The sequence below is a fragment of the Amphiprion ocellaris genome, chromosome 9 (genome assembly GCF_022539595.1).
Source record: "Amphiprion ocellaris isolate individual 3 ecotype Okinawa chromosome 9, ASM2253959v1, whole genome shotgun sequence".
In the NCBI taxonomy this organism is placed as follows: domain Eukaryota; kingdom Metazoa; phylum Chordata; class Actinopteri; family Pomacentridae; genus Amphiprion; species Amphiprion ocellaris.
In genome coordinates, this window is record NC_072774.1 from 1,787,558 (window position 1) to 1,809,546 (window position 21,989).

The window sequence follows — 21,989 nt, forward strand, 5'->3', positions numbered from 1 at the left end:
CCTGCAGTGGAAATCTGCCTGACGACACCACAAACAGTGAGGAAACATGGAACACATTCATCTTATGTACAGCGCTGAGCTCAGAAAGTGACTCTATACAACCAACCAATATACAAAATGTTGTTTTAATCTCTTCTCACATCTGTCTGACACACAATGCTGCATCCAAAGAACATTTAAAACACTACAGAAGAAACTTTACCGACAGACAGCATCATCAGAAGATTGTTGTTTTCTCTCGTCATTTTCCGTCTTGTTTTTGTCATATTGTCTCGTTTTTGTCGTTTTGTCCCTTGTTTTTGTCGTTTTGTGTCTTGTTTTTGTCATTTTCAATCTCATTTTTGTCGTTTTGTGTCTTGTTTTTGTCAATTTGTGTCTATTTTTGTCATTTTGTGTCTCGTTTTGTGTCTCATTTTTGTCGCCTTCTGTCTCGCTTTTGTCATTTTGTCTTTTGTTTTTGTTGTTTTGTCTCATTTTGTTGTTTTGTGTCTTGTTTTTGTCATTTGTGTCTCATCTTTGTCGTTTTCTGTCTTGTTTTTGTCATTTTGTCTCTTGTTTTTGTCGTTTTGTCTCATTTTGTCATTTTGTGTCTCGTTTGTCGTTTTGTGTCTTGTTTTTGTTGCATGTCTCGTTTTTATTGTTTTGTGTCTCATTTTTGTCATTTTGTGTCTCGTTTTTGTCAGTTTATGCCTCATTTTTGTCATTTTCTGTCTTGTTTCTGTCATTCTGTGTCTCATTTTCGTTGTTTTTGTCAAATTTTGTCATTTTGTGTCGTTTTTGTCATTCTGTGTCTCATTTTTGTCGTTTTTTGCCAAATTTTGTCATTTTGTGTCTTGTTTTTGTCATATTGTGTCTTGTTTTTGTCATTTTGTCTCTTGTTTTTGTCACTTTGTCTCTTGTTTTTGTCATTTGTGTCATCTGGGGACACTTCTGGGAAAACAACACATTTTTCATTTGCGTTTTTACATGTTTTTTTTTCTTGGCAGTCTTGGGCTTCCATACAAAACGGACTACAAAAATAGAAAAGTGTCTGAGCAATAAAAAACGATTCCCCCTACTTGTGGAGCAGAAACACTACATCCTGTTCAGCCTCCTACAGCGACACTTTTACACGTAAACACATCAGCTGCAGCTTCTTCTTCTACTCTACTAAAAATTACAAAAACTAGCTGGTGCTAACCTCCGTGTGTTGTGTTTGTGCTGACTCCTCCTCTTTAGTGTGATTAAGACCTTCTCTGGAGAATTACAAGCTCACAGTAGTTGCTCTAAAACATGACATCCACAACAGTGTTTGCATGTTTTTGTTAGCTAGGTGGCGCTGTTCTTGTGTGGCAGACATTTTTTCCAGGGGCTGAAGGGCAGCGCGAGGATGATGAAGAGGAGACCCCCGAAGATGAGGATGGCTCCGGCCGAGCCGACGCAGGACACCGACCAGGACAGCTGGTGGTGCAGAGGAACCGAGTCGTCGCTGGACAGCAGAGACACAACCGACTGGTGGAAGACCAGCACCGAGAGCAGAACCAGCACACCTGGACAGGCAGAAGACAGGCAGATGACAGGCAGAGGACAGGGAGAGGACAGGTAGAAGACAGGTAGAGGACAGGTAGAAGACAGAGAGAGGACAGGTAGAAGACAGGCAGGGGACAGGTAGAGGACAGGCAGAGGACAGGTAGAAGACAGGTAGAGGACAGGCAGAGGACAGGTAGAAGACAGGCAGGGGACAGGTAGAGGACAGGCAGAGGACAGGTAGAAGACAGGCAGGGGACAGGCAGAGGACAGGTAGAAGACAGGCAGAGGACAGGTAGAAGACAGGCAGAGGACAGGTAGAAGACAGGCAGGGGACAGGCAGAGGACAGGTAGAAGACAGGGAGAGGACAGGTAGAAGACAGGCAGGGGACAGGTAGAGGACAGGCAGAGGACAGGTAGAAGACAGGCAGGGGACAGGTAGAGGACAGGCAGAGGACAGGTAGAAGACAGGTAGAAGACACGCAGATGACAGGCAGAGGACAGGGAGAGGACAGGTAGAAGACAGGTAGAGGACAGGCAGAGGACAGGTAGAAGACAGGTAGAGGACAGGTAGAAGACAGGCAGGGGACAGGTAGAGGACAGGCAGAGGACAGGTAGAAGACAGGTAGAGGACAGGTAGAAGACAGGCAGATGACAGGCAGAGGACAGGTAGAAGACAGGCAGGGGACAGGCAGAGGACAGGTAGAAGACAGGTAGAGGACAGGTAGAGGACAGGCAGGGGAAAGGCAGAGGACAGGTAGAAGACAGGCAGAGGACAGGTAGAAGACAGGCAGAGGACAGGCAGAGGATAGGTAGAAGACAGGCAGAGGACAGGCAGAAGACAGGCAGAGGACAGGCAGAGGACAGGTAGAAGACAGGCAGGGGACAGGTAGAGGACAGGCAGAGGACAGGTAGAAGACAGGGAGAGGACAGGTAGAAGACAGGCAGAGGACAGGTAGAAGACAGGCAGAGGACAGGCAGAGGACAGGTAGAAGACAGGCAGAGGACAGGTAGAAGACAGGCAGAGGACAGGTAGAAGACAGGGAGAGGACAGGTAGAAGACAGGCAGAGGACAGGTAGAAGACAGGCAGAGGACAGGCAGAGGACAGGTAGAAGACAGGCAGAGGACAGGTAGAAGACAGGCAGGGGACAGGTAGGGGACAGGCAGAGGACAGGCAGAGGACAGGCAGAGGACAGGCAGAGGATAGGTAGAAGACAGGCAGAGGACAGGTAGAAGACAGGCAGAGGACAGGTAGAAGACAGGCAGGGGACAGGTAGAGGACAGGCAGAGGACAGGTAGAAGACAGGCAGAGGACAGGTAGAAGACAGGCAGAGGACAGGCAGAGGACAGGTAGAATACAGGCAGAGGACAGGTAGAGGACAGGCAGGGGACAGGTAGAGGACAGGCAGGGGACAGGTAGAGGACAGGCAGAGGACAGGTAGAAGACAGGGAGAGGACAGGTAGAAGACAGGCAGAGGACAGGTAGAATACAGGCAGAGGACAGGCAGAGGACAGGCAGAGGACAGGCAGAGGACAGGTAGAAGACAGGCAGGGGACAGGTAGAGGACAGGCAGGGGACAGGTAGAGGACAGGGACTTTAACATGTTTACTACGAATCATTCATTACAGAAAAAATAATGCATTTAATGGCATCTTTCTGGTACAGCGGTAACTCTGATGAACATTCCAGCCCAGTAGGTGGCGATAATGAACCTAAAGTCTGTTTGCAGCCGTGAAGAAGATGCACAGGACGTACTGAGTCATTTTGTCCTGTTTTTGTCGTTTTATGTCTCGTTTTTGTCATTTTACAATTTGTTTATGTCATTTTGCGTCTTGTTTTTGTTGTTTTGCATCTTGTTTATTTCATTTTGCATCTTGTTTACATTGTTTTACATCTTGTTTATGTCGTTTTACATTGTGTTTACGTCGTTTTGAGTCTTGTTTTTGTCGTTTTACGTCTTGTTTATGTCATTTTGCGTCTTGTTTTTGTCGTTTTGCATCGTTTATTTCGTTTTGCATCTTGTTTATGTCGTTTTGCATCTTGTTTGTCATTTTGCATCTTGTTTGTCATTTTGCATCTTGTTTACGTCGTTTTGCGTCTTGTCTTTGTCATTTTGCATCTTGTTTATGTTGTTTTGCATCTTGTTTTTGTCGTTTTGTGTCTTGTTTATGTTGTTGTGCATCTTGTTTGTCATTTTCCATCTTGTTTAAGTTGTTTTACATCTTGTTTACGTCGTTTTGCATCGTGCTTGTCATTTTGCATCTTGTTTTTGTCATGTTGCGTCTTATGTTGTTTTGCATCTTGTTTGTTATTTTGCATCTTGTTTATGTAGTTTTGCATCTTATTTTTGTCATTTTGTGTCTTGTTTGTCTTTTTATGTCTTGTTTTTGTCTTTTTGTGTCTTGTTTGTGTTTTTCACCAAAATGGCAGCTCTCAAACTTTCTCTTTTATTATGAAAACTGTTCAGCAAAAAGTATTTCTGAAAGCATTTGAGGTGAGAAATAAGCTGCTGAATCTGTTCATCTATATTTGAGTCGTTTTGTGTATTATTTTTGTAATTTTTGTCGTTTTTTATCATAGGAATAAATAGTTAGCTAAAAGAAAAAATAGCTAAAAGGAATAACTAGTTAGCTCTAAGGATTAAATAGTTAGCTAAAAGGAATAAATAGTGAGATAAAATGAATAAATAGTGAGATAAAAGGAATAAATAGCTGAAAGTGGTGAAGAGTTAAACTGAATGAATGGTTAAATAAAAAGAATAAACAGCTAAAAATAATAGTTAATCAATTGCTTGCGGTTAGCTAGTTATTTAATTGATTAGATTTTTCTCAGTATATTGCTTAGTACTTAACTATTTGTTTGTGTGAATGAACGATAACCATTCATAATAATATCGAGTTTGAACAAGGTAAACCTCTGCTGCAGGTTTTTTAAAAGGTTCCTGGAGAGTTTATGTTCAGTAAAAGTCACCTGAGAGGATGAAGCAGAAGGAGGCTGGTTTGAGGAAGAAGGCGACTCCTTTGCTGAGCGCCATGGCGATGCAGAGCGAACCCATCACCATCATGGTCAGACTGAGGAGGGCCAGGACGGCTGCAGCCAGGTTCAGATCTGGACACCAGCAGGAGAAATGAAAGTTTAAAAGGAATAAACTGTTAGGTAAGAGGAATAAATAGTTAGCTAAAAGTCATAAAGGGGCAGTGGTGGCGCAGCGGTTAAGTTTCTGAACTACTGATCAGAAGGTCAGTGGTTCAAGCCCCGATGTGGCCACTGTTGGGCCCTTAACCCTTCCTGTGAAAACCAGAAGTTCCCCTCGTGGGATTAATAAGGGATAATAAAATTTTAAATAAATAAATAGACTGAGGAGGGCCAGGACGGCTGCAGCCAGGTTCAGATCTGGACACCAGCAGGAGAAATGAAAGTTTAAAAATAAAATATCTATGACTGTGAGCAGAGAGAAACCTGCAGCAGAAATATTATAAAGTTCTGAGTCAAAAAAAAACACCTGACCAAGCTGTTGGTTTGAGTGAAAACATCCAGCTGGCTCCATTTAAAACACATTTTACTGGCATCCTAAACCTGAACAGGTGCAACCTAAAAACCTGATCCGTTTTCTGCAGCCGCTGCCAGTTCTGTGTTTCTAACAGACTTTATTCCATTAATTAAAGTGAGCAGATAACTGGAACGTAGGTGAGATAAACAACAAATGACCGGCTGCAGCTTTATTTATGTCCAACTTCACCTTAGACTTTCCAGTCTTCTACAGAAAATGATTTATCTCCACAGCAAATGCTGATTTATTGTGAATTTTGATTCACCAGCAGGTTTCTTCTGAATGGAAACAAGAGATAAAAGACAATAAATGACTGTATTACAGATGTAAATGATGAATTTAAGCTATTATTATCTGGCTGAGCTGCACCATCGTCTTCATGTTTGTTTGTCTTGTTGAAAGGTCCACAAAGCTGCATTTTCTCAAAAACTTATAACAATTTCAAGGGTATGGATAATTTTAAACATGATATTTTTTAATAACTAGTTAGCTAAAAGGAATTAAACATTTAGGTAAAAGTGCACAGAAAACATTTCTGATATGGTTTCCTGCACACCTGGCTCATGATATGAACGTGGAAAGAGTTTGTTGGTCTATTTTCATTGCTAGTTTAGGTTTATGCTGCGATTACACTCTATAAAGATGAACCTTAACAGGGAGACTTCTGTAGTTTTCAGTGATTTATTGCCACAGAAGCTCTGACATGGAACTGTCTGAACTTTAGCTGATGTTCCTGGAGGCGGCTTCCTCTCACAGCTTCGTGTCAAATGTCAGAATTCACTTGAACGCATTGACTTTATTCCAAACTTCTGACTGACACAAAAAAACGACTTATGGTGGCCATGATGTGGGTATTAAACCAAGTTAGATGATTTATAGAGTTAGTTAAAAGGAATGAATAGTTAGATAAAAGTAATAGTTAGCTAAAACAAAATAAATAGTTAGATAAAAGGAGTAAATAGTGAGCTAAAAGTAGCATAAAGATGACTTCTGTTGGCTGTGTTGTGAATATTAAACCTCAGAATGAAAACAACCATTAATCAGGCTGAGAGCTGACGGCTTGCTGTGGGAAACTGGGCGGCGGTGACTTAATGGACTGGAACATGCAAACAGCAGCATCACTGAGCATCTCTATCCTGCTGCTCTCACTCTTGTCGGTCGTCCTCTTGAAGATGACGGCGTTTTCTCCAGAGGTGAAGAACTTGAAGTAGGTGCAGTTAGATTCTGTGGGTAAAAAAAGAAAATAGACAAACAGAAAAGGAGATGAGACAGAGACACTTATCCTCCCACAGCCTCTCCTCTGGATGCTCCCAACTATTTCTACCAGCTGCAGTGTTTCCTCCACATTCATTCAGCAGTGGCAGCCCGCCATTCCTAAATCCTAGCCGCCGCTCCTTCCAATTTCTTTCTTTTTTGTAATTGTCACAAATACACCGCCGCATGTCTCCACCTTCACAGCAGAGTTCTGCACTGTGTCGGGTTCTCACGAGTACTAAGGTAAAGTACAGATAACCAGAGAGAGTAAGAGGGTCAGAGGAGTGACGTCTTGGAAAATAGAGCAGCGACTTACCAGAGAAAAGTTATTAGCTGAAGATAACTCATAATAGATTCCACAAGTTAAACAGACATTCACTAAATATTGATGTCCAGCTAACAGTACGTAGCATATCGGTAGCTTCAGTTAATTAGACCCGGTGCCAACTGAGTGTCGCTAACGTGAGTAAACTATTGATAGCATTAAGCTAATAGCTACACTCCATGTATGAATAACTGCTGACTGCATTTTCAGATGAGCTTGTTCAGATATTTTTAAATTATTTTTTTTTTTTACATTCAGCCTTTAAAAAGCCATTTTCACCTGGCCATTCAATAAATAGGTTGTACAAGGAAAATCTGCAGTCAAGTGTCATTTGTTTACGTTGCCACAGCTCCCCGGAGAGAACTGGCAACATAAACGTTTTTGTTGTTTTGTGTCTCATTTTTGTCATTTTGTCTCGTTTTTGTTCTTTTCCGTCTTGTTTTTGTCATTGTGCATCTCATTTTTTGTTGTTTTTTGTCTCGTTTTTGTCATTCTGCGTCTCATTTTTGGGTCTTATTTTTTCATTTTGTGCATCATTTTTGTCAATGGTATCTCATTTTTGTTGTTTTCTGTCTCGTTTTGTGTCTTATTTTTGTCATTTTGTGTCTCGTTTTTGTGTCTCCTAACTATTTATATCAGCTGGAAAACACCTCAGCCCTGATCCCAGATCTGCTGGATGATGTGGAGGAAGGAGGTGAGGAGGTGAGGAGGGGGAGGTTAGCTCCGTTTCCCTCCTCCTCTATATTTAGACAAAAACTGTGAAGTAGTCAGATTCCAGTCGGCTTCACAGACGCATAGTGACGACTTCCAGCGTCAGAAGATTATTCTGTCCACGATGACAGAACGATGCAGACGCAGGAAAACCATTCAGGACGTTAGGCAACATCTTCCATCAAAATATGGTGAAATATCATGATAAAGGATTTTACTGTCAACAGGACAAAACATCAAAGATCTGCTTTTTTATGAATGCTAATTCAAAATAGTTAGCTAAAAGGGATAGTTAGTTAAAATAAAAATAAATTGCTAGCCAAATGGAATAAATAGTAAGCTAAGAGGAACATATATCTCCATCATGTCCATCACCTCCATCATCTTCATTTAGCTAATATAGAGCAACGTTAACTAAAATAGAGCAACTTTAACGAATATAGAGCAACTTTAATTCATGTACACTACTGATTCCTACCTCCTACCTCCTGTTTCCTACCTCCTACGTCCTGTTTCCTACCTCCTATCTCCTATTTATCCTCGAGTTTAGGGTCACTTAGAAACGTCCAACCTTTAGACCGGTGGTGTTTCTAAACTGGTCTATTCAGCGTTAACAAGAAGAGCGGCGTCAGAGACTCTCACCTCCAGGAAGTTCTACTGGACCACAGCTCTCCCTCTCCGGGTCGATGTCGGCCACCCACAGTGTCCGGACGCAGCCCTTCCACAGGCCGTAGTGGGCCATCTGGCAGGTCTGGTTCCCACCCAGGTTCTTGGGCTGGGCCAGCTCCACCCAGAACTCGGTGCCCATCCCCAGCACCATCAGCGTCACGCCGATGATGGCCACCAAGAAGGCCAGCTTGATCTTCCCCTCCTGGCTGTCGCTCATCCTGTGGACCCTCCGCTGACCTCTGCCGCCCTTCATCCCGCCCAGACCTCCGCCTTGACCGGTGCCGGCCACCCCGATCCGACCCTCCTCATCCTGCTGCACGAAGAAGTTGGACCACATCCTGGAGGTGGGAGACTACAGCCGAGGGTTTTGTGTCAGGAACAGGAGGATGAGGAGGAAGGCGGTGGGCCGGACGCTGAAACCAGCCCAACAGATGTCTGAATGCAGCGGATCAGGAGGCGGACGGATAAAACGGGAAGAGACGGAGGCGGGAACCAGGATGTCTGTGTTCCGTCCAGAACTCTGAAAGACATGAAACAGGAAGATGAAAGAGCCGCCGGCAGATGTTCCACCAGAACTAAAGCCGTCACGTCTAATCAAAGAACCGTGACACACTTCAGCCGACAACAGAGGAGCCAGATGGCGCCTCGGAACAGGAAACAAAGGTTCTGGATGAGCTGCTGGAGTGGGCCGGAACCCAGTTAAAAGGAGGAACGGCGGAAAGGAACTGGACTGGACCCACAACCACAACCTACAGGTTCTATTAATAGTAGAACCCCACATAGACTCTGGATGTGATCTGAGAACGTTCTACTGATGTTTTCTTTTTAGTTCCCAGAATGTTCTTTCTAAAGCTGTTCAAAAAACATTAGGAGAAAACATTAAACCTGTCATGCCCTGAATGTTCTTCCTTAGTCATTGTAGAACATTGTAGGAACCTTTTATAGGTCTTTTTAGTTCCCAGAATGGTCTTCCTAAAGACATTCTAAAAACATTTGGAGATGACATTGAACCTGTCATGCCCTAAATGTTCTTCCTTTGTCGTTGTGGAACATTTTAGGAATGTTGTATAGATTTTTGTTCCCTCAACAACTCAGATCATTGTAGGAAGAACGTTCTACTTTTGTTAATATATCATAGAACAGGAACATCTAATGAAGAAAGTTCTGTGAAAGTTCCACAGCTAGAGGTTTTCTTTTAGTTCCCAGAATGTTCTTATTGAAGGCAGGATAACCAAAGATATTCTCAGAATGTTGCATTGAGAACGTCCTTCTTTTGTTATCTTGGAACATAATCTGACAACATCCCCTGAATGTTGAAATGTTCTGTCTTGGTGCACTTTAGACCTCACAGGAACAGTTTTATAAATGTTCTTAAAACGTTCTGAGACAGATGTTTACAGTGGGAACGTTTGTTTTCAGTTTCCAAAATGTTCCTGTTAAAGGCAGTAGAACATGGATGGATGTTGTTGAAGAAAGACGAGAACAACAACAGAATCTATAAAGCGTTCCTAAAAAATTCCACAGTGTTACATGAGAACAAAGGAACAATCATTTAGAGAATGTTCTGATGGTCTACCAGCGTATTCACCCAACATTTTTAGAACGTGTTTAGTTATCCGACTTTTAAAGAGAACATTCTGAGAACTAAGAGGAAACTTCTGGTTAAAAATATTAGCAGAACTCTGTAGAACTTTCTCAGAACGTTTTGGAACAAAAGGAATTCCAGCCGGATCCCCTTTGATCCGAGGGATAACGTTCTTCCACAAATCCCTCCAGCAGTCTGACGTGCACACTGTGGCCTCATCAAGCCCGTTGTTATTCCCATTGTTATTCCCATTGTTATTCCCTTTGTTATTCCGAGCTGTGAGCTTCAAACTATGTGATGGAGGAGATCCAGAGGCGATAATTCAGGACTGAACCCTGACAGCGAGAAAGAGGAGGCAGGAGTTACCTGAACTGAGCAACCAGTGGGTCACTGGGAGGATGGTAGGAGGTAGGAAACAGGACGTAGGAGGTAGGAAACAGGAAGTAGGAGTTTAGAACAAGGAGGTAGAAAGTAGGAAACAGGAGATAGGAAACAGGAGGTAGGAGATAGGAAACAGGACGTAGGAGGTAGGAAATAGAAGGTAGGATGTAGGAAGTAGGAAACAGGAGGTAGGATGTTAGAAGTAGGAAGTAGGAGGTAGGAAAGAGGAGGCAGGAAGCAGGATGTAAGAAGTAAGAAACAGGATGTAGGAGGTAGGAAACAGGAAGTAGGAGTTCAGAAGTAGGAGGCAGAAAGTAGGAAACAGGAGATAGGAAACAGGAGGTAGGAGACAGGAAACAGGAAGTAGGACGTAGGAAACAGGATGTAGGAAACAGGATGTAGGAGGTAGGAAACAGAAGGTAGGACGTCGGAAGTAGGAAACAGGAGGTTAGAAGTAGGAGGTAGGAAGTAGGTGGTAGGAAGCAGGAAGTAGGAAACAGAACGTAGGAGATAGGAAAGAGGATGTAGGAGGTAGGAAACAGAAGGTAGGACGTAGGAAGTAGGAAGCAGGAGGTAGGAGGTTAGATGTAGGAGGTAGGAAGTAGGTGGTAGGAAGCAGAAGGTAGGAAACAGGACGTAGGAGATAGGAAAGAGGAGGTAGGAGGTAGGAAACAAGAGGTAGGAAGTAGGAAACAGGATGTAGGATGTCGGAAACAGGATGTAGGAGATAGGAAAGAGGAGGCAGGAGGTAGGAAACAGGATGTAGGAGGTAGGAAACAGGACGTAAGAGACAGGAAAGAGGAGGTAGGAGGTAGGAAACAGGAGGTAGGAAACAGGATGTAGGAAACAGGATGTAGGAGATAGGAAACAGGATGTAGGAGATAGGGAGTAGGAGGTAGACGATAGGGAGTTTGACAGTTAAATGTAGATCTTTAGACAAAACAAAACATTTGAGGAAAAACTGAAACACATTTCACTAAAGAGCTGATTTATTCATCCAGAATTAATCATAAAATAGAAAATTAAAATAAACATTAAACTACACCTTTCACCTTTACTATAAATATTATTATTATTATTATTGAAATTATCATTAAGAGTGAACAGAACTTGCTGAATCAGTCTGAGGTAAACTGAGCTCATGTTGACTTTGTTGTGACTGTAAACATCTTTCAGCTAACAGCGGCTACATGCTACGTCCACTAATGAAGGGAAGGTGTGGAATAGCAAACCGGGCATTAAAATACTCCCCCAACATTAAGAGGAATAAACAATACCAAGACTGCAGCTGCTGACAGCCACGTTAGTGTTGATAGGGCTACGTTACATCCTCATGAGCAGGTCAGAGAGCAGCAGAGACACAAACGAGCTGCTTTCACAACAACATTTCATCATTTAGACACACTTAGAGACTGCAGAGGGAACTAAAGCTCTGCTGCAGGGACACAAACCCTCCAGCAGCTGGGAACAGGACAAATTTGTGCATTTTTATGATGTGGAAATGAGGAATTTTTCAACCTTTTCACCAAATATATGAATAAAACCCCAGCAGCAGCAGGAGGCAGAGTGACGAGCAGCAGAAAGCAGCAGAAAAGAAGAAGAATCTGACCTGTTTGCTGTGTTGTTGAGTTCAGGAGGAACTGGAAGCTCAGCGAGGGCAGAGAGGAGGAGGAGGTGCTTCCACTTATGGAGGTGGAGGGGGGCTACATGTGTGTTTGTATGTCCACCAACACGTCTGCAGCAGTAAATAATGCGACGGAGCTGCAGCAGGGTGGTCCGCTCACACTGGAAACACGTCTGCTTCTGCAGCGAGCGTCTATTTTAGACCAACACCTGTTAATGACATTAAGTGGGCTGAAGGAGGAGCAGTTTATATGAGAGGGGTCGCATTTTACTGCAGCACAGCTCAGAGAGGGGCAAGAGGAGGCCAAGGGAACATGCACTGGACTGAAAAATATATATAATAATTAAAACTTTTATTTTTATTTATATATATATATATATATATATATATATATATATATATATATATATATATATATATATATATATATATATATATATATATATATATATATATATATATATATATATATATATATATATATATATGTATACGTGTGTGTGTGTGTGTGTGTGTGTGTGTGTGTGTGTGTGTGTGTGTGTGTGTGTAAAAAATAAATAAATTAATTAAAAAAAGAAGTATTATTTCTAAAAAAAAAATACATTTTTTTTATGTGGGCATTATTCAGAGTGTTGGCCTGTTTTTATTTATTTCTTTTACAGTTAAATGTAAATCATTTTTGTATAATTTTCCTAGATATTTCATATAAACAGTGAAAATCTGGAAAAAAAATTTCAATATTTCAAATTTTAATTATTTTTATTTCATTTTTTTTTCAAAAAGTGACAAAAATCTATAAAATAATATTTTTTTGCTGATTTAAATAAAGTAAATTTGTTTGATTTTACAGCCAAATGCAGTGATTCTGATGATTTTTGTTGTTACTCACAGCTTCAGTCTGATTTCTGCTGCAGTTCAGTTATACCAAGACTGCAGCTGCTGACAGCCACGTTAGTGTTGATAGGGCTACGTTACATCCTCATGAGCAGGTCAGAGAGCAGCAGAGACACAAACGAGCTGCTTTCACAACAACATTTCATCATTTAGACACACTTAGAGACTGCAGAGGGAACTAAAGCTCTGCTGCAGGGACACAAACCCTCCAGCAGCTGGGAACAGGACAAGTTTGTGCATTTTTATGATGTGGAAATGAGGAATTTTTCAACCTTTTCACCAAATATATGAATAAAACCCCAGCAGCAGCAGGAGGCAGAGTGACGAGCAGCAGAAAGCAGCAGAAAAGAAGAAGAATCTGACCTGTTTGCTGTGTTGTTGAGTTCAGGAGGAACTGGAAGCTCAGCGAGGGCAGAGAGGAGGAGGAGGTGCTTCCACTTATGGAGGTGGAGGGGGGCTACATGTGTGTTTGTATGTCCACCAACACGTCTGCAGCAGTAAATAATGCGACGGAGCTGCAGCAGGGTGGTCCGCTCACACTGGAAACACGTCTGCTTCTGCAGCGAGCGTCTATTTTAGACCAACACCTGTTAATGACATTAAGTGGGCTGAAGGAGGAGCAGTTTATATGAGAGGGGTCGCATTTTACTGCAGCACAGCTCAGAGAGGGGCAAGAGGAGGCCAAGGGAACATGCACTGGACTGAAAAATATATATAATAATTAAAACTTTTATTTTTATATATATATATATATATATATATATATATATATATATATATATATATATATATATATATATATATATATATATATACGTGTGTGTGTGTGTGTGTGTGTGTGTGTGTGTGTGTGTGTGTGTGTGTAAAAAATAAATAAATTAATTAAAAAAAGAAGTATTATTTCTAAAAAAAAAATACATTTTTTTTATGTGGGCATTATTCAGAGTGTTGGCCTGTTTTTATTTATTTCTTTTACAGTTAAATGTAAATCATTTTTGTATAATTTTCCTAGATATTTCATATAAACAGTGAAAATCTGGAAAAAAAAATTTCAATATTTCAAATTTTAATTATTTTTATTTCATTTTTTTTTCAAAAAGTGACAAAAATCTATAAAATAATATTTTTTTGCTGATTTAAATAAAGTAAATTTGTTTGATTTTACAGCCAAATGCAGTGATTCTGATGATTTTTGTTGTTACTCACAGCTTCAGTCTGATTTCTGCTGCAGTTCAGTTTCACAGCGAAGCCACTTCATGAGAAGCGACAGTCGAGGACAGAAACAGAAAAAGGACGAATGGAGCTTCAGGCTGCAGAATAAAAACCTGTCGCAGGTTTCAGAGCTGCAACACTCACCTCATCTGACAAACAGGAGGCAAAGAAAACTGATTTACTGGATGAAATGAACACTAAAGTATCCAGATATGATGCTATAAATTACAGAACGCAGGAGATTACACTTAAATGACGCTTATTTATGACTGTTAAATGTAATAAATAATAAATAAATGGAAAATTCAGAACAGCAAAATAAGACATTTAAATGTGTAAAATGACAAAAAATAAACAAAAATGCCGAAATGAAAAGAATTATCTAAATAATAAAGAAAAAGTAAGTAATAATAATAATAGATATTTACACGTTCTTAAACCCAAATGTGATGCTTTAAAATTCTTTATTTCATAAAAATCCAACAGAGAAAAGCAAGAAAGCCTAAGACCAGAATATCAGAATAACCTGTCGCTCATTTTCTGGATTTATTTAGCTGCAGATTCACTGTAGATTAAAAAAGGGTTCACATAAATTGTTTAAACTTTAATTTGCACATTAACATAGCAGAATATTTTATACATTTAACGATTATTTTGATTATTTTCTGTTTGAATCAGTCAGTAGTTTTGGTTTTTAAAAACAGTTTCTGTCCAAGATGACAAATGTCTTGTTTAGTCCACAGAAATAAAATAATAAACTAAATTAAATTAAATTAGAACAAAAAAAATACATTAATTTATGTCATGGGCAAAACTGTAGATAATGTCCACATCGTAATAAAATTAAATAAAACTAAATAAAATAAAACTAAAAAAATAAAAATAAGATAACTAAAATTAAATTAAATTAAATTAAATTAAATTAAATTAAATTAAATTAAATGCTATTTTATAGAACTTCCCTGTTTGGTTAAATTACTGTTATAGAGTAAAATCACAGAAGAAAATACATTAATTTGTATCATGGGCAAATCTGTGGATAATATCTATAGTGTAATAAATTGAAATAAACCAAAATTAAATTAAATCCAATCAAATTAAATTAAATTAGGTCAAATAAAATTTAATTAAACGCTATTTTACAGAGTTTCCCTCTTTGGTTAAATTGCAGAATACATTAATTTATATTATAGCCATATAAAACAGCACAAAACTGTAAATAATGTCCACATCAAAATGAAATGAAATGAAATTAAAAGCTATATTACAGAGTTTCTCTGCTTAGTTAAATTACTGTTACTGAGTAAAATCACAGAATACATTAATTTATGTCATGGGCAAAATTGTAAATGTCCACATCAAAATAAAATAAAATACAATAAAATAAAATAAATTAAATTCCAGAATAAAAAGGTAGGCCTTGGGTTTACTTTTTTTTTTTAAGTTATTTTTTTGGCCTTTTATCAGCTTTATTGGATAGGTGCAGTGAGAGAGAGAGACAGGAAATGGGAGAAGAGTCGGGGAAGACATGCAGCAAAGGGCCACTAGCAGGAATCGAACCCAGGACACTGCGTCGGGGACCAGCCCTGTACATGGGTCACCTGCTTAACCTGTTGAGCTATACGAGCGCCCGGCCTTGGGTTTACTTTTAACAATAAATAACCAAAAGATGCATCTTCTGGCTTTAGGTTTAATAAAAGACAGAAAACCACGAGGTTTACCGGATGCATATGTGGAACCGAGACTATTAGGAGTTTTATAAACCAACAAAAACATCTGAAGCAGACAGTCAACAGTTCAGACGTTAAACCTGGTGTCATGTTGGTTTTCAGAGCAGATTAAATCCTGTCCAGGATAAAAAGCTGCAGTAGAATGTTCTCCACGTGTTCCTCAGACAGCAGTGATGGATGGATTAACGAGGTTATCAATTCTAATGACATCTGCTCGTTAAAGGACTTTAATTAGCGTCAGACAGATGAAAATGTTCAGATCATCAATAATCTGCAGAAGTGACCAGTCTGCTCTTCTATCAGTGATTTATGACGCTGCATCGATTCATTCATAACGTCTGATGGAGAACACGGTTAAAGAGGGGCGTCAAAAACTCATTTTAGTCCAGGTTCGGTCCACCTTCAGACCAGTGTTACAAAACGACAAAAACAAGACAAAATATTACAAAAATGAGACACAAAACGACAAAAGCGAGGAAAAAAATGACAAAATATGAGACAAACGACAATCAACACAAAAAAACTGACAAAAAATTAGGCAAAAAAGTTAGAAAGTGACAAAAAATGAAGAAATGACAAAAATTAGAAAATGACAAAAGCAAGAAACAAAACTACAAAAAAATAGACAAGCAACACAAGCGAGACAAAATGGAAATACAAAACAATAAAAATGAGAAATAAAATGACAAAAACAGCAAAAGTCAGACAAAAAAAGACAAAAAACAACAAAAACGAGACAAAATATTACAAAAATGAGACACAAAAGAACAATGAACAATCTAGTATTTTTACTTTATGATAAAATGAACTTGTCATGGTCTAGAAATTATTTTTATAGTTTTACTAATTTACAATCTGCAGTTAATGTCTTCTCTGGAGTTTTTACAATTTGAGGGCCGGATTGGACCCTCTGGAGGGCCGGGTTTTGCCGCGGGCCTCATGTTGGACATCCCTGGGTTAAAGGATAAATCTGGTGAAGAGATCCAGGAAAATATCATAGTGGGACTACAGCTCAAAAGAAGTTCCATCCCGATGATTGTTGCCCCGTCCCAGTCCATGACATGATTGTTCCTTTTGCAGTGGTCAGATATTGCAGATTTGAGATTTTCTTGTCGTGTTTTTTCTTTCTGAGATCTTGTGAGTCGTGTTGCTGTTTCCTTTTCGCATTCCTTCTGTTTTCTTTTCCTTGTGTAAAATGTTCTCCCTGTCTTCCCGATGTTATTACAAGAGTTGCATGGTATTTCGTGAATGACATTGCACTTTTTTTCCTGCTCGATATTGTCTTTTGGGTGCACTAGTAGTTGTTGTAGTTTTATGTGTGATTTTATCAGATATTACGAGGAAGATGTGGAGACAGCAGTGTCAAAAGACTTCCCCGACTGGAGAAACTGGAACGCTTCCACAACTATTTCATCATTTTACCTCCAATGCAAGGAGGGGGATTTAATACCACCAAGCCTCAACATCAAGAGCCCAATCCGGACCAAAAATGTGGAAAAGATAATCATCAGAGCCAAAAAGGACCTACTCAAGGAACGGATAAGAGGAACAGACAGACTGAAGGCAAAAATCAACGAGGATATGGATGAGCTCATCGAACAATTCCCAACGGATGAAGACACAACAAAAAGTAAAAGAACGCCTAAAACATGCACACGAACAAGAATTCACAATAACTAAAAACCGACAGATGAAAAAACTGGATCACCTAATACACCAGAGAGACAGGAGCAAACGCACAAACCAGGAAATAAACCAAAAATGGGTGCAGAATTCATCACAACGCATTCTCACAGAAATAGAAAAGAAGGTGTTTAAACGATGCAATCACACCAAAAAACATTCCGTACGAAGAGTACATCCTGGCCACAGAGCCGGCGTGCCAGAGAATCCAGAACCAAGGCGAGAAACCCGGACTGTGATGCTGTAGCAGGAATAAAACTCCCACAAAGCAACATCTCCAACACAAGAACTCAAAACTAACATAGTGGGACTGTCTGTGATAAACACAGAGATAATTCAGTAGGACGGTAAATGTTTGCATTTCTTTCAGCTGAATTAAAATATTCATTCATCATTCATTTTTTGTTCTATTCTTAAAGAATTAATTTCTTAACTGTTTACAGATTTCCCCGTTTTGTAAAATTACAGTTAATATCTATTAAATCACAGAGAAAAGATTTAACTTACATAGTTGCTATTTAAAAAAAGGTGAAAACTGTAAATAACGTCCACATCAATAATTAACAAATGGTAATTAGTTATTTTTTTACTTCATTCGAGTGCAGAATTGCAGTATATTGTCATAATTAAAAATTAATTTACAGATATTTTCTGTTATTTTCACACTTGTTACAGTGGTTTTTTTTTTTTACTATATTTAAATCAGAAAAAACACTATTTGACAGAAACATTCTGTATATTAGGAACAAAAACGTGTAAATAAATCATTAACAGCATTAATTTACATGTTTTGCGAAATCAAAAAGAGCTAAAAACAGTGAATAATGTCCACATCAATGATTATGAAATGGTAATTTGTTGTTTTACTGCATTTGAGAATAGAATTACAGGATTTTATCCTAACTACATGAACAAAAACATTAATTTACAGATATTTTCAGTTATTTTCACACTTTTTACATTTTTTTACTGTATTTAAATCATAAAAAGCATTATTTAACATAAATGTAGTGTTAAAAAGTTAAAAAGACTAGAAGTTTGACAGAAAGTGTGACGACCCTCCACCTGGACAGGTGTTCCTGTCTTTCTGGAGGGTTGTCAGCTGAAGAGCTCCACCTGGGATCCATATAGGGTTGCCACCCGTCCCTTAAAATACGAAATCGTCCTTTATTTGATAATTAATTGTTGCGTCCCGTATTGATTCAATACGGGACGTATTTTCATAAATGCCCCATACACGTCTGTCACACACTCATCAAAACTGCATAAGGAACAAAATAAAACACAGGAAATACTAAGGGCAGCCAATTTAAACTTCGTAGGACCTTTGTAGCGAGGACCCGATGCCAGGTCCAGCGGATTGACTTCTCTGTGTGTCTGGTCCTCAGACACACAGAAATTCACTCAGAACTCTGATATGTTAACAGTACTAAATAAATCAATAAATGCATGCATACACACAAAAATAAGTTAATACATTAACTGTGTTTAGATAAGATTTAGATTTTAAAAAAGTTGTTTATGTTTTTGCAGAATCCAGTATTGCTCACTGGTTGGTCATTACATTTTGTTAGTTTGATTTCACTGTTTAAAATGATGCCACCTCTTTTCAGACAGAACCTGTGATAATAAAACAATACAAAATTTTTAGTTCCGTGTTAATAAAGCACTTAAAGCTTTAAGTATGGCTAAATGCTTTTTTCAAAATTAAATATATCACTCCTTAGGTGGTAGTGGCCCCAAGTTCAGTAAAGTTGGAAAGATATTCACAGATTGGGACTTCCAGCATCAATAAGTCATTAGATATAGGTTGTCAAAACATAAACGGTGCCTCTTTCCCATTGTTGCAAGGCAGACAATGTGCTACAAGCCCAGTTTTATCAAAAGTAGCTGTCTTTCAAGCTACAGGAATAACATTGATGTCTATGTGCAGCCGGCTGAGTGATGAATGCACAGGAAGTGTCTGCAAAACCGCTGCAACAGCAAAGAGAGACACAAATAATAACTTCAATCTTGTTCTCTGTAGGTACATAATGTGCTACAAGCCCAGTTTTATCAAGTAGCACATTGTGTACCTTATAATGATGGAAAAGAGGCATCGTTTATGTTTTCACAACATATATATGAGTTATTGATGCTGGAAGTCTGAATGTGTGAACATCTTTCCAACTTTACTGAACTGTGGCCCGAGGAGCCGTGGTGGGCGTCCTTTATTTTCATTTCTGAAAGGTGGCAACCCTACATCCATAGAACCTCCGTCACTCCTACTGCAGCTCTGACAGGAGCTGCTGCTGCTGCTGCTGCTGCTGCTGCTGCAGAGCTTCAGCACTGGAAAGCTGGCTGTGCTTTTGGACTTTCCGTTTGTTGTGCACTTTTTGGATGGATTGGTTACAATAAAATCATTTTTAGTCACCACACTGTGTTTGTCTCCCTGTTGTGTTGCTGCCTTCAAGCCAAGCTGTAACACAAGTCTGTTAAAAGAGGCACCGCCCCCTAAAGCTGCTCTTTTATTGGGTCACTGGATGATAGCTGTGTCCTGATTGGCTGGTTTGAACTGCAGGGGCGGGGAGAGAGAAGCTATACTGAAGAGAAGCTGAAGCTGTGTTTCCTTTATTTTTTTCTTATTTTGGGCCTATTTTTAGTTTAAAAAACGTGTTTTTTTTTTTTAATGTTTATTTTTATTTTATTTTTCCACTATGATATTTTTTCTCCACATTAGGATTTTCCTTGTAACCTTAAAATCAACTTAATTTCTTACATTAAACATGAATATTGTGTATATTTTTACTGAAACTGCCTCATCAGACCTTCTACCTGTCAGGAAGTTCTCCACCCACCGTTTGTAGTAGAAAGGTGAACATTTATTCTGTTTATTTTACTTTACGGCTCCAGTATCTACAGACAGGATATTAATTGTTAAAATAAAGTTTTCTGATTAAAACTACACGTTAAAAAGACAAAAAGTTTGAAAAAACTCACCTGAGTTCTTTCCTTGCAGCAGCCATCTTCTTCTGCAGTTTAAAGAGGCTCCGCCCCCAAAAGCTGCTCTTCTATTGGTTCACTGAGCAGGTGGGTCTTGAATCTGATTGGATGATAGCTGTGTCCTGATTGGCCAGTTTGAACTGCAGGGGCAGGCCTCCCTCAGTCTAAATATTAGAGAGAAGCTGTTTTCTTTGCTATTTTTCTATTTGGAGACTATTTTTAGTTTAAAAACTGCTTTTTTAATTGTATTTTTTCCAGTGTGATGTTTGTCCTCCATGTCTCACCAGGATTTTCCTCGTAACCCTAAAATCAACTTAATTTCCTGCAATAAACACTTTAAATCTCTGTGCTCCTGTTTATTCATGACTAGTTCATTAAAGAATGTTTTATCCTGTCTTGTTTTTATTTCATATTTAGTTTGCAAAAAAACTTAAAACTACATTTTTTTTATATTATATTTATATATATCAGGATTACCACCTAGACTGACAACATTTATTAGTTTTATGATGATAAATACATCAAATAATTTAAGATTTTCTTTTTTTAAAATATGATTTATGGTGTTATAACTGTCTATGTGCACAGAAGACATCATTTTGAGTCAAATTTTCTCAAATTCCGAGTCATGTCAACAGTTTTCATCAATTTTAGACAATTTTTGTTAAAGAAAACGTCACAGAAATGTAACTTTTTGGTCTTAAAACATTCTTATTGTTTATTTTAGAGCATATATTCTGCAGTTTGTTCTCAGCTGTTTTCTGTCTCGTGTTGTTTTCTGTTTATTGAACCTTTTATTCCAGTAAATCTGTTTTTCCACTCTGCTGTGACAGTTTCTGAGTGTGAAGCTGCAGCAGTGGGGTGGATCTGACCGTCATTCTCTTCGTTATTTCCTCCTGAGCTCCTGCCTGTCGGCGTCTTTGTTTCTGAGGATTTATCTGTTTTCATCTCGTCCTTCTCTGGAGGTTAAACAGGAACTCTCTGCTGCAGCGTTGAGGATCGATGGGGAGGCGATGCCCAGAATGACAACGAAGAACTCACTGCAGCAGATCCGGGGTCAGATTCCTGCGTCCTCCGAGGATTCAGCGGCCGTTTGTCCGACGTTCAGAGCTGACAGGCGACATTATTAGATGTCAGAAGTCCCAGCGGACCGACGCTGGAGCTCCGACTGCTGACGGCACAAAACATCAGCTGATCTGGAGACGCTCAAAACCGACCAAAACGATTAAAAATGTACAAAATCACTCAGAAATGATCCAGTAATTACAGAAAAATTTCTAGAAATGATCTAAAACAACTAAAATGTGCTCAGGATAGCCTGAAAATTGTCTAAAATGACTGGAAAATTAACCAAAATCACTCTCAAAAAACTTCAAAATGATCCAGAATGACTAAAACATTACCAGATTGACACAAAAATTTGTCCAAGATGGTTTACAAATCACCCAAAATGACATGAAAATGATCCAAGACTGCAGAAAAAAATTTAAAACAAGGAAAATTTGCTCAGAATGAATGAAAATCAGCTAAAATGACTGGAAAATGATCCAAACGCAGTCAGAAGGTCTCCAAAATGATTCAAAATTACCTGGAATGACTGAAAATTTGCAGATTGACACTAAAATTGACCAAGATTGTTAAAAAAATCAACCAAAACGACTCAAAATTGGTCTAAAATAACTTGAAAATGATCCAGAATTACAGAAAATATGCCCAGAACCACACAAATGCTGTCAGAAAAGACAAAAATCTGACAATTTTAATGGTATAAATAATTTTGTAATAAGAATCCAGGAAAAAAACATGAAAAGTTAAAATTGATCATTTAATTGATCAAAAACATGAGTTCTATTGTCTTTTCTCGCTTGTTTACGTCATTTC

At 39.0% G+C, this 21,989-nt stretch overlaps 1 protein-coding gene across 2 annotated transcripts; it reads right to left on the minus strand.

Moving 5' to 3' along the window:
• Positions 1-106: 106 nt before the first annotated feature.
• Positions 107-20,127, minus strand: cacng6b (calcium channel, voltage-dependent, gamma subunit 6b). Of its 2 annotated transcripts, none has more exons than XM_023265307.3 (5): positions 20,106-20,127; positions 7,991-8,537; positions 6,208-6,282; positions 4,479-4,616; positions 107-1,529 (listed from the first exon to the last, which is right to left on the minus strand). In XM_023265307.3, the coding sequence occupies exons 2-5, from the start codon at positions 8,352-8,354 to the stop codon at positions 1,309-1,311; spliced, it is 798 nt and encodes a 265-aa protein (XP_023121075.1). In that variant the 5' UTR covers positions 8,355-8,537; positions 20,106-20,127; the 3' UTR covers positions 107-1,308. The 2 variants fall into 2 exon arrangements, with proteins under 2 accessions (XP_023121075.1, XP_054869558.1); XM_055013583.1 differs by lacking the exon at positions 20,106-20,127 and adding an exon at positions 11,593-11,787.
• Positions 20,128-21,989: the final 1,862 nt, after the last annotated feature.

Coding starts and splice junctions, on each gene's coding strand:
- cacng6b (XM_023265307.3), bottom strand. CDS start 8,354: ATGTGGTCCAACTTCTTCGTGCAGCAGGATGAGGAGGGTCGGATCGGG. Junction 4,617..6,207: donor CAAGAGGACGACCGACAAGA/GTGAGAGCAGCA, acceptor GCTGGTGTCCAG/ATCTGAACCTGGCTGCAGCC. Junction 1,530..4,478: donor CTTCTGCTTCATCCTCTCAG/GTGACTTTTACT, acceptor CTGCCTGTCCAG/GTGTGCTGGTTCTGCTCTCG.